This window comes from Odocoileus virginianus, chromosome 10, assembly GCF_023699985.2.
Source record: "Odocoileus virginianus isolate 20LAN1187 ecotype Illinois chromosome 10, Ovbor_1.2, whole genome shotgun sequence".
Taxonomy (NCBI): Eukaryota; Metazoa; Chordata; class Mammalia; order Artiodactyla; family Cervidae; genus Odocoileus; species Odocoileus virginianus.
Window position 1 is genome coordinate 15,530,242 of NC_069683.1, and position 22,018 is coordinate 15,552,259.

At 55.2% G+C, this 22,018-nt stretch overlaps 1 protein-coding gene and 1 long non-coding RNA gene across 2 annotated transcripts; one reads left to right on the top strand and one right to left on the bottom strand.

The window, feature by feature from the left end:
• Positions 1-6,852: 6,852 nt before the first annotated feature.
• On the bottom strand, positions 6,853-8,385 carry C10H11orf96 (chromosome 10 C11orf96 homolog). The gene has a single exon (XM_020907501.2). It carries the CDS (start codon positions 8,368-8,370, stop codon positions 7,513-7,515), a length of 858 nt encoding a protein of 285 aa, XP_020763160.2. The 5' UTR covers positions 8,371-8,385; the 3' UTR covers positions 6,853-7,512.
• A 5,829-nt stretch (positions 8,386-14,214) lies between these two features.
• Positions 14,215-20,367, top strand: LOC139037091 (uncharacterized). Its single transcript, XR_011489888.1, has 2 exons — positions 14,215-14,850; positions 15,768-20,367. It is a non-coding gene; the product is annotated as an uncharacterized lncRNA (long non-coding RNA).
• Positions 20,368-22,018: the final 1,651 nt, after the last annotated feature.

The window sequence follows — 22,018 nt, forward strand, 5'->3', positions numbered from 1 at the left end:
ATAAGTTTGAGTGGGCAGATGATATCCTTAGTCTAACCTGGCTCCAGGAAGAGGCTTCCTGGGTGGCCTTGGAGAAAGGCTCTGAGCCTCATCAGCTGACTTCCTTCTGCGTGGGTTACAAAAAGGGGTGGCTCTCGCCCCTGTGAGGTCCCATGTTTCTAGATACTCCCTATTCTTTCCCATCACTCATGTCTGTCTTGTAATAATTTGCTAAAAGCCACAGAGGATAGCAGACGCATGCTAACATTCCAGCTCTTTCCAACCGCTTCTCCTAGAGCTGTGTGCTCGGTCAGTACACGATCAGCCTTCCAAAATGTCATAAACGTGATTTTTCCAAATGCTCTTCCAAAGTATAACGAGGGACTCTAACTCTCCAGCCTGTAATATTTATACCCTCCCAACATCCAGCAAAATCGCTAAGTCAACGCCTCGCACTGCAGGGGTTTTTTTTAGGACAGCACCCCAGTGCCATCACTAGTTTTTGTTTATTCAGGGTAAGGTGAGGTTGCCATAACAAAGGGGCCCGATAATGATTTACTGGCTGAAAGAAGATGGCAGTGTGTTTCTCTCCTGTGTCACAGTCCATGGTGATCATCCCAGGTGGGCAGACTCTTAGTTCCATGAGGCCATCCAGGGGCTTGGGGGCCTTCCCTCCGTTTCTCTGCCATCCCCTGGGCCACTGGCCTTGTCGGCCTGATCATGGGCTTGCAGGCATATCCATGTTGTCGCTTGCAGGAAAGGGACAGAGAACATGGGGGTGGGATGGGAGGAGGGTACGTATTAAGGCCGAGGCCTGGGGAGAAACACACTTTTCTTCCCAATCTATATCATCGGCAAGAAACCTACCTCATCGATAGACGCAGGGACAAGAGCATCCGGGACACAGCGACTGTCTGCATGCCCGGGAGGAAGCGGAACATCAATGCTGGCAGACATTAGCGGTCTCCACTGCTAATCAGAGGCTGGGAGCCGAACGGGCAGGTGGCCGCTGTGTGAGTCACGTGCTCTTGAGATTAGGAGGAGAGGACTGTCCTCATGAGCCCCCCTGGCCCCCTCACCGCACACAGACACACAGGCCACAACTGTTCTCCATCCAGAACCACAGGGCGAGCAGACCTCCCCACACACCTCCGTTCGGCAAGCTTTGCCATGCCCCTACAGTTCTCTCTCCGATGATGCCTGAGGGAGACTCAGGGCAGGCCCCGAACCTGCTGGGAGATGGAAGCAAGTGCCTGCCCGGGTTCTCTGGGAAGCAGAAGCCAAGCTGGGATTAAGTGTGCAAGGCTTCTGTTAGGAGGCAGGCTGGTGTGACATGAAATGCAGAGGGAGGCAGAGCGGGCTGGGGATGCCAGCCAGCAGGCTGCAAGGCAAGCGTGACCCTGAGAGAAGGAGAGAGAGACAGGGTGTCTGCAACGGCCCTGCAGTCTGAGAAGGCTTCGGCAGAGCCATCGGGAGATCCTTGAGCTGAAATCCAGTTCAGTTCAGTTCAGTTCAGTCGCTCAGTCGTGTCCGACTCTTTGCGACCCCATGGACTGCAGCATGCCAGGCTTCCCTGTTAATCACCATCTCCTGGAGCTTGCTCAAACTCATGTTCATTGAGTCGGTGATGCCATCCAACCATCTCATCCTCTGTCGTCCCCTTCTCCTCCCGCCCTCAATCTTTCCCAGCATCAGGGTCTTTTCCAATGAGTCAGCTCTTCGCATCAGGTGGCCAAAGTATTGGAGTTTCAGCGTCAACATCAGTCCTTCCAATGAATATTCAGGACTGATCTCCTTTAGGATGGACTGGTTGGATCTCCTTGCAGTCCAAGGGACTCTCAAGAGTCTTCTCCAGCACCACAGTTCAAAAGCATCAATTCTTTGGCACGCAGCTTTCTTTATAGTCCAACTCTCACATCCATACATGACCACTGGAAAAATCACAGCCTTGACTAGACGGACCTTTGTTGGCAAAGTCCACCAACTTAAGTCCACCAAGAAAGAAATCTCAGGTCTCCCAGGAACTGGGAGAATTCTGCCTTAGAACCCCAGCCACCTGCAAAGTTGTTGGTGGGGAGCATGTCTAGGGGGAGGGGCCCGGCCTCAGCCAAAGAAGGAGACGGATGGCAAAGCCAGAGCTGCTCTATTCTGGCCCCTCATCACCAGAGTACAGTAAGAAGTTGGGGAGCTAGGAAGAGAACAGGCTTCAGAATACAAAAGACAAGACATGTCACAATCCAGCTCGCTACTGACTAGCTGTGTGGCGTTGGGCAGGAAACTTAACCCCTCGGATCCTTTGTTCTCTCCTCTGTAAAACACCTGGGGAAGGATGAATTCAGAGTACCCACCGGCGGTTCTCTCCCCTACCATCTTAAAGCAGGTTGTGGGCCTAGGGGCTACCCCAAATGTGCTCCCTGCTGGAGGGCTCCCAAGTCCACGCTGCTGCTGTCCAGTCACTAGTCGTGTCCAAGTCTGTGACCCCATGGACTGCAGCCAGCCAGGTTCCTCTGTCCATGGGGTTTCCTAGGCAAGAACACTGGAGTGGGTTGCCATCTCCTAACTAGGAGGTCTTCCCGACTCAGGGATCGAACCTGTGTCTCCTGCATTGGCGGGCGGATTCTTCACCACTGAGCCACCTGGGAAGCCCCCCATGCCCATAGCTGACCTTGACTCCCTGGGATCAGACAGCCTTTCCCGCTCACCAACGCTCCCCGCCCCTTACCGCCCACCAAGCAGACCCGCAGTGGCACACGGCGGATTGCAGAGGCCAATCTGGTTTTTAAACAAGTGCAAGAAAAACACCCTGAGAAGTGTCACCCCCGGGGCCAAGAGAAATGTTTAGAAGAGGCTGCCGGCCAGGGCTGGGATGGCAACGTGCTACCTCCTCCGGGCCCCAGCTTGTTTGAAAACCCATCACCCAGGCTAGGGCTGCAGGCTAAAGCCCAGGTGGGGCAGGGAAGGAAGGCAGCGTCTCCTTGGACAAGCCTGTAAATCCAGACGGCTGTAAAGCCAGACAGCTGGGCAGGCTTCCACCCGGCCCTGGCACACGCACGTGCAGGCTCCCAGCTCCCAGCGAGGCGCTCTCACCCTGGTTTTCTCTCCTGCAAGCCCTGTGCTCCAGAGTCCTTCGGATGTCGCCTTCCCTCCCCTCTACTCTCCACGGATCCCACTCTCTCACTCTCCCCAAGGGTGGCCCCGCTTCTGCTTAGTCTCGTGACATTTTCTGGCTCCTGACTCTGTATTTCCCCATCTCTCTCTGTCTCTGCGTTTCCCCGAGGGCCTCATTCCTTCCCATCTTTCTGGTTCTCATGCTCTCTTGCTCCCTCAGCCCATGTCTCCGTCTCTCCCCTCCTCTCCCACTATCTGGCTTCCCAGCCCAGCCCAGCCCAGCTCCTCGGAGCTGTGTGGTGCCCTGGATCACACAGGGGGGACCTGAGCCCTAGAAGTTGCACAGGCACCTCAGAGAAGCCCCTCCTGTCTCGTTCTTCCTTCTTCCCCTGAGCAGAGCAAAGATGTTCGGAATCAGAGAGCATCCCCAGTGTAACGCGGCAGGCCCCAGCACCCAGACCCGGCCTGCTGCCTCCACCACACCAGCATCCCCATCTCCTCCCCTTCTCCCTGTCACTACTGCTTCCAACTTCTTTCTACACTCAGTCCAGGTGGCGCTAGTGGTAAAGAACCCGTCTGCCAGGGCAGGAGAGCTAAGAGACATGGTTTCAATCCCTGGGTTGGGAAGATCCCCTGGAGGAGGCCATGGCAACCCACTCCAGTATTCTTGCCTGGAAAATTCCCATGGACAGAGGAGTTTGGCGGGCTACAGTCCATGGGGTCGCAAAGAGTCAGACACAACTAAGCGAGTTAGCACACGTGCGCGCACACTCAATCCTTAGAACTAAAGTCAGTTATAGGCAAAACTAAGAAACCGGAACAATCACTTTTATACCAAAGAGTGGGAAATTAGCTTAATTAAATCTGGGGTATCGATTCAACATGCTAAGTTGCTTCGGGCGTATCCGACTCTGCGACCCCATGAACTGTAACCCACCAGGCTCCTCTGTCCATAGGATTCTCCAGGCATGAGTACTGCCTAGGCATGGAGGGTTGTCATGCCCTCCTCCAGGGGAATCTTCTCAACCCAGGGATCAAGCCCTCATCTCTCACGTCTCCTGCACTGGCAAGCAGGTTCTTTACCACTAGCACCACCTGGGAAGCACATCTATTCAGTAGGATTTTATACAAATCATGATATAGATCAATACTGATATTAAATACAAATCCAAGTAAGAAAACAAGTGGCTTAAAAAAAATAGTATTGGGGGGCTTCCCTGGCAGTCCAGTGGTTAAGAATCTGCCTTGCAATGCAAGGGACCCTGGTTCGATCCCTGGTCTGGGAATATCCCACATGCCACGGGGCGACTGAGCCTGCACTCTGGAGCCCGTGAGCTGCAACTACTGGAGCCTCACACCTGTGGTCCACAAGAGAGGCCACGGCAGTGAGAAGCCCGAGGACCTACAGAGTAGCCTCTGCTTGCCACATCTAGAGAAAGACCATGACCAGCAACAAAGACCCAACACAGCCAGAAATTAAAGAAATATTTCCTTAAAAATAGTATTTACAGCATAAATCCATTTCGTGAAACATGTATATCTGTATACATATGTATATACATACACACAATAATATAGGCATAACCTCCAAAATGTTGACATATTTATCTCGGGGTGGTAGGAGTATGAGTTACTCGTTTTTATTATAAGGAACAAACAGTTCTTGGCTAATAAAACATTAGAACAACTTTAAAGCAAACCAGGAAGTAGGCAAGATGAACATCAATCTTCCCCCTGCCCCCTTACTCATTTTAACCCAACAAACTTTTCAGAAGGGACTACTGGGTGTTGGGTCCTGCCAGAGGCTGAGCAAGAACTGGAATGATTACACGTGGTCCCCACAACATTCCCAGGTCCTGGCCAGGGTGACTCAAGGAGGCTCTACAAATAGGCCTTCAGCTGGGGTTATGAGCTGAAGGTGGTGGAGAAGGAGGTTCTCCAGCCGGGAGAAGGGTACTGGCAGGAGGTGGTGCCCAGAGGGAGACACCTAGCCAGGATCTCGGGCCTTAAGGACAAACCCATAGGAAGGCTGGGGGCGCCTGGCTCTTGAAGAGCAGAAACAGGAACTACTGCTAAAATATAAGATAAGATGGGGGTAGGGGGTGGAACAGGATGAGGGAACAGAATGGGAGGAGGTTCTCGGAGGGGCTTCTGAGCTTCAGCCACCCTCCTCCCACCCAAGGAGCTCAAACCAGCCTAGCCAGGGCGGCTGCAGAGACTGGAATCAAAACGTGGATCCATGGCTGCCTCACCACGCCAAATGCCTTCCTTGTTCATGCATCCCTGCAATGGACCTGGCCGTTGATGGGGACCAGAGGCCAGTGAATTCCCGGGGTGGGGGCGAAGATGGCGCCAAAGACTACTCTTCCCAAGGGCCTGAGCCTGGCCCCCTCTGTGCGCCAGAGGGGAGAGCATTCTTTCAGACCCTGGTCGTTTGCTCAGTCATGGCGGACTCTGTGCCGCCCCGGGGACCGCATCAGGCCAGGCTTCCCCTTCAGACCCTGTGCGACCCCTTTTTGTCTGTTTTGTTTGCTCTGCCCTCTGGTTTTCCGCAGAGCCGGGGCCTGCAAGAGCTGCGGTGTGAGGAGCAAAAGGCCGCGCAGATGCCCCGCAGGGCCGGGCTGAGCTGAGCATCAGCGTCCCCTACCACCAGGGGACACCCGAGCACAGACTCCCGGCGACCTGGAGCGACCCGAGTCGTCAGGGCATCCACCCCCTCCGTGTCCCTCCGAACTACTCAGAGGAAAGCCTGGCCTTGGTGGCTCAACGCTGGCGTGACCCTAGAGAGGTGGGCTGGCTGGGGGGGTCCCAAGTGTGGAGACCTGTTTCCTCAACCAAATGCCGTTTATTACCCCCATTACCACCTACTGCCAGGGATGCCGGCCGCTGCTGGAAAGCACTGGAAAGACAAGAGTCGTGTGACGGAAGGAGCACTGGACGGCGAGTCAGAGCTGGCTGCATAGCGCCTGCTCTTCATGTGACTTTTCCCTGTCCGCTGGGTTTGTTTTCTCGTCTGTAAACAAAGGCGGGGGAGGGAGGGACTCCGTGGTACCCAAGCGCCCTTCAGGCTCTGACCAAAGACAGATTCCTTGCGGAACCTTGACGAGGGCAAAGGGAAGAAGTGGCGAACAGGACGAAACCACCGAAGCAGCCGCTGTTTGCTGCCCCAGTGGAGGGGCGCCGGGCCCCCTCGGGCGACTTGGAGTGCGCCCGCGCGCACACACACACTCACACACACACGCACACACACACACTCTCGCCCGCTCCCAGCCGTCCCTCGGATCCCACCACCCAGAGATCCCCGCCTGGGTCTCTCATTGCTGGCTCGGGCATCTCTCCCCCCACTGCCTGGAAAGGGCGCGGGGTGAGTGGGGTCTTCCGTGGTGGGTACGGGGCGATGACCCTGATCCCGGTCTCCATGAGAGGTCAGCCCGCCCCAGGCAGGTGCTCTGAGTCCTCACAGCGCCAACCTTCACCTCCCTAGCGGCTCCACCCCGTCCTGGACACTGGTGATGGGGAACAGACCTGGGAGGCAGGAGAGAACTCGGGCCGGCGGGTCCCCTGGGGAGGTGGGTCATGGACCCGCGGACTGGGGCTGCGACTTCGTCCCGGTGACCGAAGCTGGTTAAGTTACTTCCAGTCGGGGATTCCTGGCACCACCACCACCACCACCCCATTCCAGCTAATTAATCCTCCCCTCTTCTCCCCTAGTTTTGGGAACCTGGGCCCTGAAGGGGCCCAAGAAGTCAAGAGCCTTGAGAAATGCACTGTGCAAATATATTGACTTTATTTGTCTCCGTTTGGGAGCCTCACAGACATATCTAGGTAAAAAGATCGTTAAATAAACGCCGTCAGCCATCGCAATGCAAAAATAAATATCAATCCTCTGGCCACAGCGCCAGCTGCGCTGCGCCCCAAGTCCCATCGGCCGCGCCTAACAATTATAAAAGTGTTCAGCGAGAGTGGGTCGGCGTGAGTGTAAACGGGTGTGCGCGCGGGGGGAGGGGGTGGGCACGGTGGAGCGGTGTGCAAAAATCGGAGTTTCAGACCATCGGACAAGAGCGTAGAGCGACTCTCCGCGAAGCCCCGGGGACCCGCGGCGACTCAGCGCGGGTGCGCCTCCCCGCACACACTCACAGCAGAGTTCGTACTGGGAAGAGTTAAAAAATAAACATTTACAAGGGCAAAGAAAGGCGCCCCCCCATTCCCCGGCTCCCCGGCGCGCGCTCCCGGCCGGGGCGAGCTCAGCTCGGGGCGCCCGGACAAGTTCGCAGTCGGGTGAGGGTCCAGGCAGTCCCCCAACCGGGGTGCTCGGCGGATGGGGGACCCCGAGGTGCGGGGCGCGGGGCCCTCCTCGAGGTTCGCACGCTGGTCCGTCGCGACGCGCCGCCCGGGCGCGCGGGTCCCGGCTGCGGGCGGCGCAGGTCACAGGGCCGAGTCGGAGTCGCTGGAGTCCAGGCTGTTCCTCAGTTTGCAGCCGCTGAGCGGCTCCCTCTGCAGCGACAGGCTCTGCGTGCTGCGGCGCAGGCACTCCAGGCTCTGCAGGAACGACTTCTTGGCCTTCTCCTCCTCCATCGGGGACGCCCCCTCCTCCTCCACCTCCTGGATCTCGTCGAAGGTCACCGGCTGCGTCTTGAAACGGGACTGGCGGGGCCGCCGCAGCCGGCCCTTGCCCTTGGACAGCTTGGCGGGCCGCATGGGCTGCGGGAACTCGTCGGCCAGGCACACGAAGTGCGGCATCACCGCCTGGTAGCTGGAGCAGATGCCCATCAGCTCGCCGGGCTTGGCGGCCGCCATGGCGCGGCCGGCGGCTTCGGGGCCGGCCGGCGGGGCGGCGGGGCTCTCCGGGGGCGGCCGCTGCGCCGGGACCCCCCGGGAGGCAGCAGCCTGGGGTTCGCCGGGCGGGGGATCCAAATCTGCTGCGGGGTGGCGGTGGCCCTCACGGGCCCGGGTCGGCGCTCCTCTGGAGGGCGGGCGGGCCCGTCGGGGGGCGCGGGGCTCCGGAGCTGGGTGGGGTGGGGGGTGCGCTGCTCCGAGGCGCTCGCCGCCGCCGCTGTCGCCGTCTGCCCCGCGGCGGCCCGGCCCGCCGCTTATATAGCCGGCTCCAGCCCACACGGCTGCGAGCTCGGATGACAGCGAATGCCATTTAAAGCGTGCGCGCCCCGCGCCCTTCCGCCTGACGTCGCCCCGCCACTCTGGGAAAGGAGCGGCCCTTTCCCCCCCGCGCCGCCCGCCAACCCGGCTCCGGAAGGCAGGCCCCGCCCGCGGGCGTTCCGGGAGCATCCGAGGCTGCGGAGCGCGCGGCGGGGCCCGGGCGCGGGGCGGTCGGGGAGCGGGTGGGGGTCCTGCCCACCCTGGGATTCCCCAAGTCCGGCCCAACCGTGGTGGCCGCGGGGGCTTAGGTCCCCCGCCCCATCCAGCCTCCTAATCCCAGAAACACACAATCGAGGCGCTCGGTTGTTTGGCCACGGGTTCCGCGCTGAGCGCGCGCGGGGCGGAGACAGCTCCCAGTCTTCCTTGCCGCAGGGAAAGCCAGGCCCCTCGGGCTCCCCAAAACCGAGTTCCGAGGAAGGACCGGATTTCTCCTTTGGATCCATGCCACCTCTCCTTCCCATGCGTGCATACAAACACACGCACGCAGGCACAGAGGCACGCGTGAATACAGACACAACCGAGGACTCCAGGCCACTTCTCTCCCCTAATTGTCTTTATGTCTGTGTCTTCAACTACCTGCACCCTCCAAGTCCCTCGCGCACCCCCATTCATGCTCAGAAGAATGACACTTAGATATGGCACTGACAACAATAATGATAACTAACCATCTGGAGAGCTTTACTCCAAGCCAGGCAGGGAGCTGTGTTTTACATATATTATCCCACTTAATCTCCCTAACCGCCCTGTGAGGTAACTGGTATTCCCGCAGTTTTACATATGAGAAAGCTGAGGACCAGAGAGGATCAGTAGTCCACTAGAGACGGATGGAACCGAGGGGTCTGCACTCCAGACTCCAGGCTCTGATTGTCCTCTGCTAAGGGTGGTACCCACCAATGCCCCCAGGGCTTCTAAAAGTAGGTCCCCTGCCTGGGGTTCCCAGACTCCCAAGGAAAAACCCTGAGCATCGTTTTTGACACATGGCCCTGGGGTGCCAGCACCCAGCTCTCAGGGCTGCTGGGAAAGGAGGGAATCAATGGACTTGGCCTCCATTCTGTCCATAGCCATTCAACAAAGATTTATTGAGAACCTGCAGAATACCGGCTCAGGAAAGTCCTTGCCCTCATGAAAGTTCCAGTCTAGGGAAGGGGGCAGAGCAGACAATAAACACCCAAACAAGAAATGTCCTGGGGGTGGTGTGACAGGGATGCAGATGGAGAGATGGGGGGTGTGGAGGGGTGGGGGTGGGGGTCAGGCGGTGGTCGGGTAAGGCTCCTCAGAGTATTTAAGCTGCTCCCTGAAGGACAGTAGTAGCACCATGCTGTGCTGTGCTTAGTCGCTCAGTCACGTTCGACTCTGCAACCCCATGGACTATAACCCACCAGGCTCCTCTGTCCATGGGGATTCTCCAGGCAATAATATTGGAGTGGGCTGCCATGCCCTCCTCAATAATAGCACTGTCAGGCGTTTTATAGATGCCACAGCTCTGAGTCTTTTTTTGTGCATTAACTCATTTAATGTGATCACTTCTATTCAATCTTCTCAAAACCCTGGATAACAAAGTACTTTTACTATCCCTATTTACAGACAGGAAAATCAAGACACAGAGGAGCTAAGCACCTTTCCCCAAGGTCACACAGCTAGTAAGCAGCAGAGCTGAGATTCAAACCCAGAAGACTTAGCCCCCAAGACTCCTTGTTTATGCGTTCCACTGAAGCTCTTTGCCCCGTGGAGGACAAAGAAGGAACCAGGGTGTGACAAATGGGAGGCGAGCGTTTCCCACAGAACAGTGCCAAGGCATGGACGCAGTAAGGCTTATTCCAGGAGGAGCAAGAAGACTCCTGTGGCTAAAGCAGAGGGGGCAGGGGTCGTGAGAAGTAAGGCCAGTCACAGAAGGCCTTGATGATCATGCTATGGAGATTGCATTTAAAACAAATAAAAATAAAAACAACCTAGAGGGATGGGGTAGGAGGTGGGAGGGAGGTTTGACAGAGAAGGGACATACACATACCTATGGCTGATTCATGTTGATATATGGCAGAAACCAACACACTATTGTAAAGCAAGTATCCTCCAATTAAAAATACATTTTAAAATGGGGGAAAAATAAAAGCAGGACTTAATCTTCAGAAAAAATTCTTATTGGAGTACAGTTGATTGAACAGTGTTGTGTTAGTGTCTGATGCATGGCAAAGTGAACGAGTTATACACCCAAACTCCTTCACAGGTCCTGTTCCCATACAGGTCATCACAGAGCGCAGAGCAGAGTTCTCTGCGCTGTACAGTCAGCCCTCGCTAGTCACCTATTTTATACACCGTAGTGTGTGTACGTCAGGAGACTGCATTTTATCCTAAGGCACTGGGAGTTTCTCAGCAGCGGAGCTACATGCTCTAGTCTGTGTTTTTAAAGTCTTACTCTGACTGCTGAGTGGAGAGTTACTGGAGAGGGTGTGGGGGAAGAAGCAGGGATCCCACATAGAAGATCATCACATGATCCCCAAATAGAAGACACGGAAGACTTGGACGAGAGTGAAGGAAATGGTTAGATCTGGGATTTGTCAGAAGATAGAGTTGAGAGGACTCACTGATGGACTGGATGGAAGGGGAGGGACTGGGGAGGGAGGCTGGAAATCAAGACTGACATCATTGTATTTGGCCGGAACAAATGTTAGATGGTGGTGCCGCTGACTGAGAAAAGCAGGCTGTAGGGAAGAGAGGGTTGGGGAGGGGAGGGCCCTTGTGGGGTCTGCAGGTTATGCATCAGAATCCATCACCCACTGGAGTGAGGCCTGAAATGATCATATCAGAATTGTATTATGACACAAAGATAAACTCAAAATGGATTAAAGACCTAAATATAAGGCCAGAAACAATAAACCTCTTAGAGGAAAACATAGGCAGAATACCCTCTGACATAAATCATAGCAAGATTCTCTATGACCCATCTCCTAGAGTAATGGAAATAAAAACAAAAATAAATAAATGGGACCTAATTAAACTTAAAAGCTTTTGCACAGCAAAGGAAACTATAAACAAGATGAAAAGGCAACCCTCAGAATGGGAGAAAATAATAGCAAATGAAACAACTGACAAAGGATTACTCTCCAAAATATACAAGCAACTCATGAAACTCAACACCAGAAAAACAAACAACCCAATCAAAAATTGGGCAGAAGGCTTAGACATTTCTCTGAAGAAGACATACAGATGGCCAATAAACACATGAAAAGATGTTCATCATCGCTCATTATTAGAGAAATGCAAATCAAAACTACGATGAGGTATCATCTCACACCAGTCACAATGGCCATCATCAGAAAGTCTATAAACAATAAATGCTGGAGAGGCTGTGGAGAAAAGGGAACCCTCTTGCACTGGTGGGAATGTAAATTGATACAGCCATTATGGAGAACAGTATGGAGATTCCTTAAAAAACTAGGAATAAAACTACCATATGACCCAGCAATCCCACTACTGGGCATATACCCTGAGGAAACCATAACTGAAAAAGACACCTGTACCCCAATATTCCTTGCAGCACTATTTACAACAGTTAGGACATGGAAGCAACTGAGACGTCCATTGACAGATCGAACGGATAAAGAAGTTGTGGTACATATACACAGTGGTTTATTACTCAGCTATTAAAAGGAATGCATTTGAGTCAGTTCTAATGAGGTGGGCAGACCTAGAGCCTGATACACAAAGTGAAGTAAGTCAGAAAGAGAGAAACAAATACTGTTATACAAAGTGAAGTAATTCAGAGAAAAACAAATATCGTGTTTTAACGCATATATATGGAATCTAGAAGGACTTCCCAGGTGGCTCAGTGGGTAAAGAATCCACCTGCAATGCAGTAGATGCAGGCAGACTCAAATTCCATCCCCGGGTCGGGAAGATGCCCCTGGAGGAGGGCATGGCAACCCACTCCAGCATGCTTGTGTGGACAGAGGAGCCTGGTGGGCCACAGTCCACAGGGTCGCAGAGTCGGGCAGGGCTGAAGTGACTGAGCACGCACGCGTGGGATCTAGAAAGATGGCACCGATGAACCTGTTTTCAGGGCAGCAGTGGAGACTCAGACATAGAGATCAGACTTGGGGACACACAGTGGGAAGAAGAGGGTGGGACAAATGGAGAGAGTGGCTTGGAAACACACACCTTACCTTAGGTAAAACAGACGGCCAGTGAGAATTCGCTGTGTGGCTCAGGGAGCTCAAACCGGCGTTCTGTGACAACCCAGAGGGGTGGAGCCGGGGGGAGGGGGAGGGAGGCTCAGGAGGGAGGGGACAGATGTAAACCTGTGGGTGATTCAGGTCATGTGTGGCAGAAACCAAGAGAATGCTGCTGCTGCTGCTGCTGCTGCTAAGTCTCTTCAGTCGTGTCCGACTCTGTGCGACCCCATAGACGGCAGCCCACCAGGCTCCCTTGTCCCTGGGATTCTCCAGGCAAGAACACTGGAGTGGGTTGCCATTTCCTTCTCCAATGCATGAAAGTGAAAAGTGAAAGTGAAGTCGCTCAGTCGTGTCTGACTCTTTGCGACCCCATGGGCTGCAGCCCACCAGGCTCCTCTGTCCATGGGATTTTCCAGGCAAGAGCACTGGAGTGGGGTGCCATTGCCTTCTCCAAGAGAATATCGTAAAGCAATTATCCTTCAATTAAAAATAAATGTGCTGTGTGCTTAGTCGCTCAGTCGTGTCTGACTCTTTGCGACCCCAAGGACTGTAGCCCGCCAGGCTCCTCTGCCCATGGGGATTCTCCCGGCAAGAATACTGGAGTGGGTTGCTATGCCCTCCTCCAGTAAAAATAAAAAATTTTTTTAAAAAAAGAACTGTACTATGTGAGAGAAAAATTCAGTTCTCTAATCCTTAAGCTACTATATTTTGGAGTCCTTTTAATAGCAGCTTAGCAATACTCTGATACAGAAATTGGTACCCGATATGGAAAGGTGCCATGTATAAAAACCTTAAAACACGTGGCACTGGCGTGGCCAACAACTGGTGAGTAATATGGAAACAAATATTGGAGAATGGAAAACCAGTGACCCTTCTTATGCTGTGACAAAACATTTAACAAAAAACATTACCTGTGGTAATTTGGAAGGCAGACCACATGCCTACTTGAGCATCTAATTCTAGAAGAAATGGTTGAAGTGAAGTGAACATCACTCAGTCGTGTCTGGCTCTTTGTGACCCCCATGGACTATACAGTGCATGGGACTCTCCAGCCCAGAATACTGGAGTGGGTAGCCTACCCCTTCTCCAGGGGATCTTCCCAACCCAGGGATCGAACCCAGGTCTCCCACATTGTGGGCAGATTCTTTACCAACTGAGCCACAAGAGAAGCCCAAGAATACTGGGGTGGGTAGCCTACCCCTTCTCCAGGGGATCTTCCCGACCCAGGAATCAAACCGGGGTCTCCTGCATCGCAGGCGGGTTCTTTACCAGCTGAGCTAAGGTTGAAAAGAGACAAAAACACTTGGCATGTGCTGACTTCTCAGTGTTGCCTTTAGCAAGATATTACAAGAGACTGGCTAGTTTCATTTACAAGAAGAGATAGACAGAAAGGGAGATAATGTGGAAAATCTTCCTACCCTCAGGGTTGGAAAAAACAACTGGGTTTTGTCCAAATAGCAAGTGATCAGACCTCAGGGCTCAGAGCCTTTCTCAAAGGCTGTCTATCACAGCAAACAGGAAGCAGAATAACAGAATCACACTTGCGGAAAAGTATTATATGAGGGGGGTTGCCTTGTAATCCAGGTCTGTTATTTCAGATGGCCTTAGGGTAGCTTTCATTTAAAATGGGGGAGAAAGAGACAGGTAACTCCATGAAGAACAGAACTTGGGAGAAGGGATACACGTTTGTGTATGGCTGAATCCTCTCACTGTTCACTTGAAGCTCTCACAACATTGTTAATTGGCTGTACTCCAAAACAAAATAAAGTTTAAAAAAAAGAACAGAACTTGGGGTGTGGTTACTGCACATGGAACTGACTAAGCAGAAAGACCTGAATGAAGCCTACTACATTTTTGAAGGGACTGTTATTATCAACAAAATTGCAAGACCGGACTTGAAGAGCCCATGATGGTCCCAGCCTTTAAAAAAAAGCACCCAAGGAGGACAGACTTTCAGAATCCTGCAGGGTGGCAATTGAAAGCCACAGAGAACTGCCAAGGGCAAAGCCAGGGGCCAGGGAGACACAGGACGAGGGGGCCGCCCTTCAGAGCACCTCCTCCACCACCAGGACAGGAAGCCCCTTGCGGCTTGTCGGAGTCACGTGTCTGAGCTTCCATCTGGGGAATGTGAGCAGAAGTCAGACTCGGGTCTCATTGCTGAAGAGGAAAATCCCGCCTGGGACTTCCGTGTTCCTCCCCTCATGTTGGATGCAAGCCCCGGAGGTTTCATGCTAAAGACCACAGGGCCATCATCAGCCCGGGTCCCCAAATGACCCTGTGGATCGGAGCTCTCTACCGACCTGAAACACTTCCTGTGGAGCTATTTTGTGAGAGAGCCATCAACTGGATACCTTTAAATTCCTCTACATTGGAACCTCTTTTACACTGACTTGGATCGTCCCAACCAGGAGAGCCATTAGACATAAGGCGGAGAGCTCAGGTGGGGCTCTGGGACCTAGAGGAGGGTGGGGGGCGGGTGGCGGCAGTTTGGGAGTCGCCAGGGTGTAGACAGGGAAACAGGTAGAAACCCACCTTCCAGACAGAGCGGGGCTCGGACCAGCCAACACGGAGAGGAGCATGAGTCAGTCAAGGGTTCAGAGGACCAACGTCCCACAGGGTAAGAGTGTGGAAACCAGGAGAATGGGTCAGAGTGCGGGAGAAGGATGCTTCTAGAAGGAGGGAGATGATTAGGATGGGAGTAGAGACGGGGCCCAGCCAGGCTCCACCTGAACGGACTGAGAGGCCGGGGCCATGCCGTCTGTGTCCCCGCCCCGCGGAGGTCTCAGCTCCGAGGCCGCTTCGTCACTGCAGCCTTCCTGTCCGCCCGCTTCGGGGCCCTGCTGGGTCACTCTGCACCACTCTCTGCAAGGCCTTCTCCATATGTGCGCTTGTCGGTGCAGCCTGCCTTCCCGGGACAGGCTAGGTTGCCTCCCTGGCCACCCTGGAACAAGAGGTGGCCCCTCTTCTCAGCAGGCCTGCACCCCCGGGACTGCACAGGAGGGAGACAGACTGTCCCCCGGGGAAACACCTAGGATGCAAGCGGTGCCCCGCACGTGCCTCATCTGAGTCACCCTCACAGCACCCCTGGGGGGGACCCGGCTCTCACTCCACCTTACAGATGAGGGCTGAAGGCACTTGGCCGCTGACTGGGGTCACCCTTGGTGTTAAAGTGCTGAAGCCGGCACTCAAGCCAGGTCTGCCCGACTCAGAAAGCAATGCTCATGGTTTGCAATACCCAATCTCATCGTCCCCCCAAACCTTTTTCAGTTTTAGGGGTTTTTTTTTCTATCGGAAATTTTGTTTCTTTGCTTACATATACATGTATCCATTCTTTTTCAAATTCTTTCCCCCGACTAGGTTGCTACAGAAAGTTGAGCCGAGTTCCCAGTTCCCTTAACTATACAGTGCGTCCTCATGAGCTATCCATTCCAAACACCATCCCTTTGATGCGATGGGAACAGCACTGGATGAGAAGTGAGAAGCCCAGGTTTCAGCCTCAGCTCCATCCTCCATGTATCCTGAGGCCTGGAAACCACTGCTTCCCATCTCTGCGCCTCAGTTTCCCTGTCTGAAGTGAAGAGGCCAGACTCTGCTTTGCTGCGGACCCCTCCAGCTCTGATAAGTCAAGAATCCTCGGAAGGAAGTGCCGATGAGGGGACCCAGTTGCAGGAGGGAGATGCTCCCGCTGGGGCCAGAGCGTGGCAAGCAACTGGGGCTGAGGCTGCAGGGGGAAGGCTGCCCCCCAGGGAGGGCGCTGCTGGGGGAGCAGATGGGGGGAAGATGGCATCAGCCTGGGGAGGGGCTTGTGCCATCACCTCCTCCACCATCCCCACCCACTCTGGCTTTTGGGCAGAGCCGGGGTTTAAAAATAGCAACTACCAGTTCTTCAGCTATCAGCAGGGCTTCGTATCCAAGGGAGCCCACGGTACCTGGTCCAGATCCGATGGGCCCAGGGATGCTGCGTCTGTCCTGGGATGCAGAAAGGCGGGGAGCCACGAGGCCACACAGCAAGGTGGGAAGGACCAGGTCAGGGCACTGCTGGTCACGGGTCCATTCTTTGCTTCCTTACACGAGGGCCTGGCCCCTTCCTGCGGCACTGGCAGAGACCCATCGCCGGCTAAAAGCCTGGGTCAGCTAGCTGTGCCCTCAGGCTCAGCCAGAAGTCTCTCCAGGGTGGGTCTCAGGCCTCTAAGTGCTGAATGAGGTCATGGTTATTCCAGATGTTGCTGTTTGGGTCAGTCTGTACTCTGGGTATATGTTGGCTCAACTAACACTTGTTCACTTGTGTGCGTGTGTGCACATGAATCCAGGTGGAGATGGGTGATGGAGGTGGATGAATGTGGCACTGGGGGCGGGGAGGAGTCAGCTGTGGCAGACTAGTGACAGGGCCTTGCCCTGCCTCCTGGCTCCACCCACACCTCCCACGGCCCTCTTTACCCCACAGAGGGCCCTCTGCACAAAGCCCATGGCTTCAGCGTCCTACCAGCTGCTTCTGCCTCACTCAGAATTAGCACTTGGTCTGGTACGCTTGTGAGCATAAAAGTGTCTTGACAATTTTGCTGGAGGGTTGCCATGACAATCCCCAGCAAGCTTTCCGAGAGAGGGTGTTGGGTGTGTGCATAGGAGATGGGGGGAGACAGAGGCAGAGAGTCCGAGAGACAGAGAGGAAGGGAGAGGGTCCTGGGAGATCCGCAGTGATATCCCCAAGTCAGATCTCCAGCCGCCCGTGCCCCCATTCACGTCGCGGTGAGCTCACTGTCTAATCTGGGCCTCATTGTACCCAGTGCAACGGCATACCAGCTGCTGGCAGGCTGGCTGGCCCAGCAAGGGGAGGCACCCTGACCAGCCCGACTCCCAGGATGAGCTCCAGGGGACACCAGCCTGGAGCTGGGGACAGGGAGAGTCTTGGGCACTCGGAGCGAGCCGGAGCGCAGGGAAACCTCCCAACAGTTTTGCCCAGGTTGTGGGGCCAGGCTATGCTGCCGCGAATGATGGGAACACATTTCCCTGCTGGGGGCTTGCTGCCTGACACAGCTTTGGCAGCCCGGAGTGTGTAGCTCAGTCCTTCCCGCAGGCTTTTTTTTTTTTTTTAACGTTTGTTTGGTTGCCACTGGGTCTTGGTTGTGACACACAGAATCTTTGATCTTCGTGGCAGCAGGCAGGACCTTGAGTTGTGGCGTGTGAATGCTTAGCTGCGGCACTGGGGATCCAGTTCCCTGACCAGGGATCGCCCTCAGGCCCCTGCCTCGGGGGCTTGGATTCTTAGCCACTGAACACCAGAGAAGTGCCCCCACCCACACGCTTTCTTGCAGGCCTAGCATAGCCTCCCCTGGGCCCACAGGGCTGGGGGTCGCTCCGTGGCTAATGATGAAATAATGCACAATCTGTGGCCCCAGAGCTTGGTGAAGTCTCCCCTCTGTGACCTCTGCAAAGCACCGCTACCTTTGCCGTCTTTTGAGAAGAGGTTCAGAGAGGGGAGGAAACTAGACCAAAGTCACACAGCAAGTAGCAAGGCAGTGGCAGAATAAGGACAGAACCCAGTCCTGAACTTTAGCCCAGCCTCGCTGCCCTCTGTGAGGGCAGGTTCTCCAGAATGGGTCCAGCGGGTACTGCCCTTCACATACAGGCAGGGAAACTGAGGCACCGAGCCAGCCCTCCAGCTAGTGAGCCTAAAACTGCGCTGGCAGCCTCGGGTCCTGAGAAATTTCACAGCCTCTACTGAACCATGAGCCAGTCCCATGAACTCCCTAAAACAAGACCCAGCAACTTATTTATGTTCCAAGGTTAAAGAGCCAGCCACTGCCTTGGAAGGAGATTCTCTGGTTATTGGCAAAACAGAGCAGAAGGCAGCGGGCCAGGAGCACAGAGGTAAGGGGTCAGAGGTCTCCCCAGGCAGAGTCAAGACCCAGCTGCATAAGGCAGCCTTGTGAAGGGCCCCTAACCTCTGCTGTTGGAGCTGTGTGCCCCCTGGGCATGTCACCTCAGCTGGCAGAGCCCCAGGGTCTACAGCTATCAACAGCCAATGCACCCAGGAGCCCTGGGAGGAACGGATTTCCATGTTCTGAGAAGCAGCTGCCTGGGAACAGCAGTCCCAGAAAACAGAGGTACCCTCATGCCTATCTCCAGCGGGGCTAAGAGCCATGATAACTCGGATCTGAGCCAAGATATGGATCTTTCAACAGTTATCACCATGGGATGGCACCGAAAACAAAGTGAGATGGGCTTTGAAGATAACCCGCAAAGAAGACGTTCATGCTGCCTCAGTAATGGGTGACATCAGGGGAACAGGCAAACAACACATCAAGACTGCCTGCTTAGATACTCTGCTTCCAGGGTCTGCTAGAAAGTCCTTCTTCCTACCCTGTGAATATGGAAGGCTTAGGCCTGCCCCATCTTCTACCTGGGCTTCCCTGGTGGCTCAGCTGGTAAAGAACCCGCCTGCAATGCGGGAGACCTGAGTTTGAGCCCTGGGTTGGGAAGATTCTGGGGAGAAGGGCATGGCAGCCCACTCCAGTATTCTTGTCTGGAGAATTCCATTGACAGAGAAGCCTGGCGGGCTACAGTCCGTGGGGTCACAAAGAGTGGGACACGACTGAGTGACTAAGCGAAGCACAGCACACCCTTTACCCCGGGTGGCGGTTGAGGATCGAACCAGATTGTTCCAAGAGAACATACTATGAGAATTCCTCCTTGCCCTGCAGGAGAGTGAATTTTTAAAGGGATTCCAAAGAACGAGGATTGAAAGGAAGCCCCATGGTGTGGCGTGCGATGAGCCTGGCCTTGAGCTGACACACAGCATCAGCCTTGGGAGAAGCTCCTGGCCCACTCTGGGGGCCCAGAGCGTCCGTTCTCCCCACTCCCTGCCTGGGGAGGGGAGGAGTCCCCTCCTCAGACACTGTCATGGGCCGCCCAGTGCACACAAGATGCCTGCTGCACCCGAGACTCTGCGCATTTGGGGGCTGGGGAGTCGCTCCCGGGACCGCCACCTTAAGGCATGCCCTCTCCCATGTTGCCCCTCCTGTAGCTGACCCTGGAAGGCAGCTCCCCTTTCTTGCCTTAGGGCAGCAAGAGCTGCCGGTTCTCCAGCTGGTCCCTCACAGAGACACAAAGGGGATGGGATTTAAAAGGACCGAGTCTTCCTTGTGCCTGGCACCAGACAAAGCACTCTACCCATCATCTCACCCTTAAGTTTACCCTCCAAGACGGGGGCTGCCATCTCCAAGCGTTAGTTGAGGGAAAAGCTCAGAGACGTCAGCGAACTTTCCCAAGGTCACACAGTCAGGCAGAGATGGAGCTAAGGTCTGCACCCAGGTCTGTCAGTCCAAAGCTCTCTCTTGTCCATCAGCAGCTCCCACGATGGGGCCTCCTGGGCCTTCAGAGAGCAGTTCAGGGCGAGGTGGGGCAGGGGGAAGAGGCCGGGCCTGGGGAAGAGCCTGGGATTCCATCTGGGAGCCAAGTTCCACTTCCCAGCGACTTCTGCAGAGAGAAGACGGGTGTCCTATGGCTCCAGCAACAGTCCGGTGGGGTGGGGAGAGCAGCGCGGATGCCACTCACACCCAGCCCTCTTCCATGGTGACAGCACCAGGGACCCTCCCCACCCACAGACACAGAGCCGGCAGCGCGAAGCCAGACAGTGGGCGCGCCAGGACCTCCCACGGACGGGGGGTGGGGGGACTCAGACCAGCGCCGTCTGTCCAGGGGCTGCCTCCTGCAGCCTGAGGTTACTGTTTGAAGATATGAAGAAGGAAACCACGAAGGCTTGGCTGATGGGGGGTCATGAGGCCAGAGGAAATGGAACAGAACTGCTGCCTGCCAGAGCAGGAAGGAACCTTCCAGATGAGCTGGGTCAGTGTTCAGAGCAAGGAGGGCCATGACCAGCATTTTTTAATGGTGTACAACAGAAAACATCAGAGGACAAAAGTGTCATAAAGGATTGTTCTATGAAGCTTTAGTTAAATGTGTGTGTAAACCTTTGTTTTTCTTTTTTTGACCGTGAATTGTGGTCAAAACAGCTGCAAAAAAATTGAATTGGTTCAACCCTGTATTCTTCAGATGGAAAAACTGGAGCTAAGTGTGGGAAAGGGCTTTGGCCTGGGGGCCAGAGACAGACAAGACTCAGTCCTGACGCTACCGGTCCAGCCCCCGGGGGGCCACCTTTCAGAGCGTAGCTTAAACACAATCAGCCTTTCCAACTCTTGCCCCATGTGGCTCCCAGGCAAGAGTGGGAAGAATCCAGTGCTTTGCAGTGAGGCCCTGGGGGTGGGGGTGGGTGATGCGAGAGGGAAGGGGGTTGTAACAGAACCTTCTCTTTCCTCTCCCTGTCTCCTCTCCCTCCCCGCCCTGCTCCATGGAAGTGAAGTGAACTGAAAGTCGCTCAGTTGTGTCTGACTCTTTGCGACCCCATGGACTGTATAGTCCATGGAATTCTCCAGGCCAGAATGCTGGAGTGGGTAGCCTTTCCCTTCTCCTGCGGGTCTTCCCAACCCAGGGATTGAATCCAGGTTGCGGGCAGATTCTTTTACCAGCTGAGCCACAAGGGAAGCCCTGGGAACACCCCAGGATCAGGTCCCTTTACATGCTCCCTCCCACCTGCCCCGACAGTGGCCTCCGCACAAACTCTTCCCTGCCTCTCTTGGCCACACTGGGCCCCCTCTCCCCCAAGGCCTGCTCCTAGACCCATCTACACAGAAGTCCCTCCCTCTCCATCACAGTGAGGGAGGCCCCAGCCCGCAGGGTGGAGGACCTTCCTCCCGTCTCCATTATTTGATGATGACAGCCACCCAGATGGAGACAGAGTTACACTGTCACACTCGATATTCACAACACCCTGATATTCATTAACAACCCTGTTGACAGGCGGACAAACTCAGGTCAGGAAGTTTGCGAAAGGCCGCACAGCGGGAAACGGAGGGGCTTGCTCTAAACCCAGATCGAGATGGCGCTGGAACTGACACCTGGACACCCCCGCTGCCTGGCCCATTCCTGGCAGCCTTTCCCCCAAGAATCCTGGATGGGGCGGGATGACTGTGTGGGGGACGGGCAAGCATCTCCTACCTTAGTGCCAGTGAGGAAAGGAGAGCTCTGACCCCAGGAAGGAAAACCAGCGGACAAAATCATCAGACATGTTCTCCAAGGCCCCCTTATCACTCCTCCTGCAGAGAACAGGTGTCTCTGACAGGGAACAGGGAGCCCCTTTCCTGCCCGCTTGCAGATCTCTGACCCCTGCTTGGGGGTCCTAGGCCAGAGGCAATGGAACAGAAGAGCCTGTGTGTGCCGCTCGCTCCCGCTCCTGGGTCCCGGCCTGGGAGGGAGGGATGCCTGGGAGGGCCAGCGCCCCCTGCTGGAAGCCGGCCCGAGGCCCACCTCCCCGGCTCCCCCTGCCCCAGCGCAGCGGGCGTGGCCCCGACTCCCAGGGGCAGCTGGCGGGTCAGAGCCTGCTGTGCTGTTTCTCCTTAACAGGGCGGCCGAGGCCCGGACTTGGTGAGGCGGCATCAGGGGTCTGACCGTGGCGTGGGTAGAAGCCAAGGTCTCCCGTCCAGCTCCGGCCCACACGCTGACCTCGTGGCTGAGTCCCGCGTCTGTTTTTCCTTTGCTGCAGCACTCCAGGC

Coding starts and splice junctions, on each gene's coding strand:
- C10H11orf96 (XM_020907501.2), bottom strand. CDS start 8,370: ATGCTCCCGGAACGCCCGCGGGCGGGGCCTGCCTTCCGGAGCCGGGTT.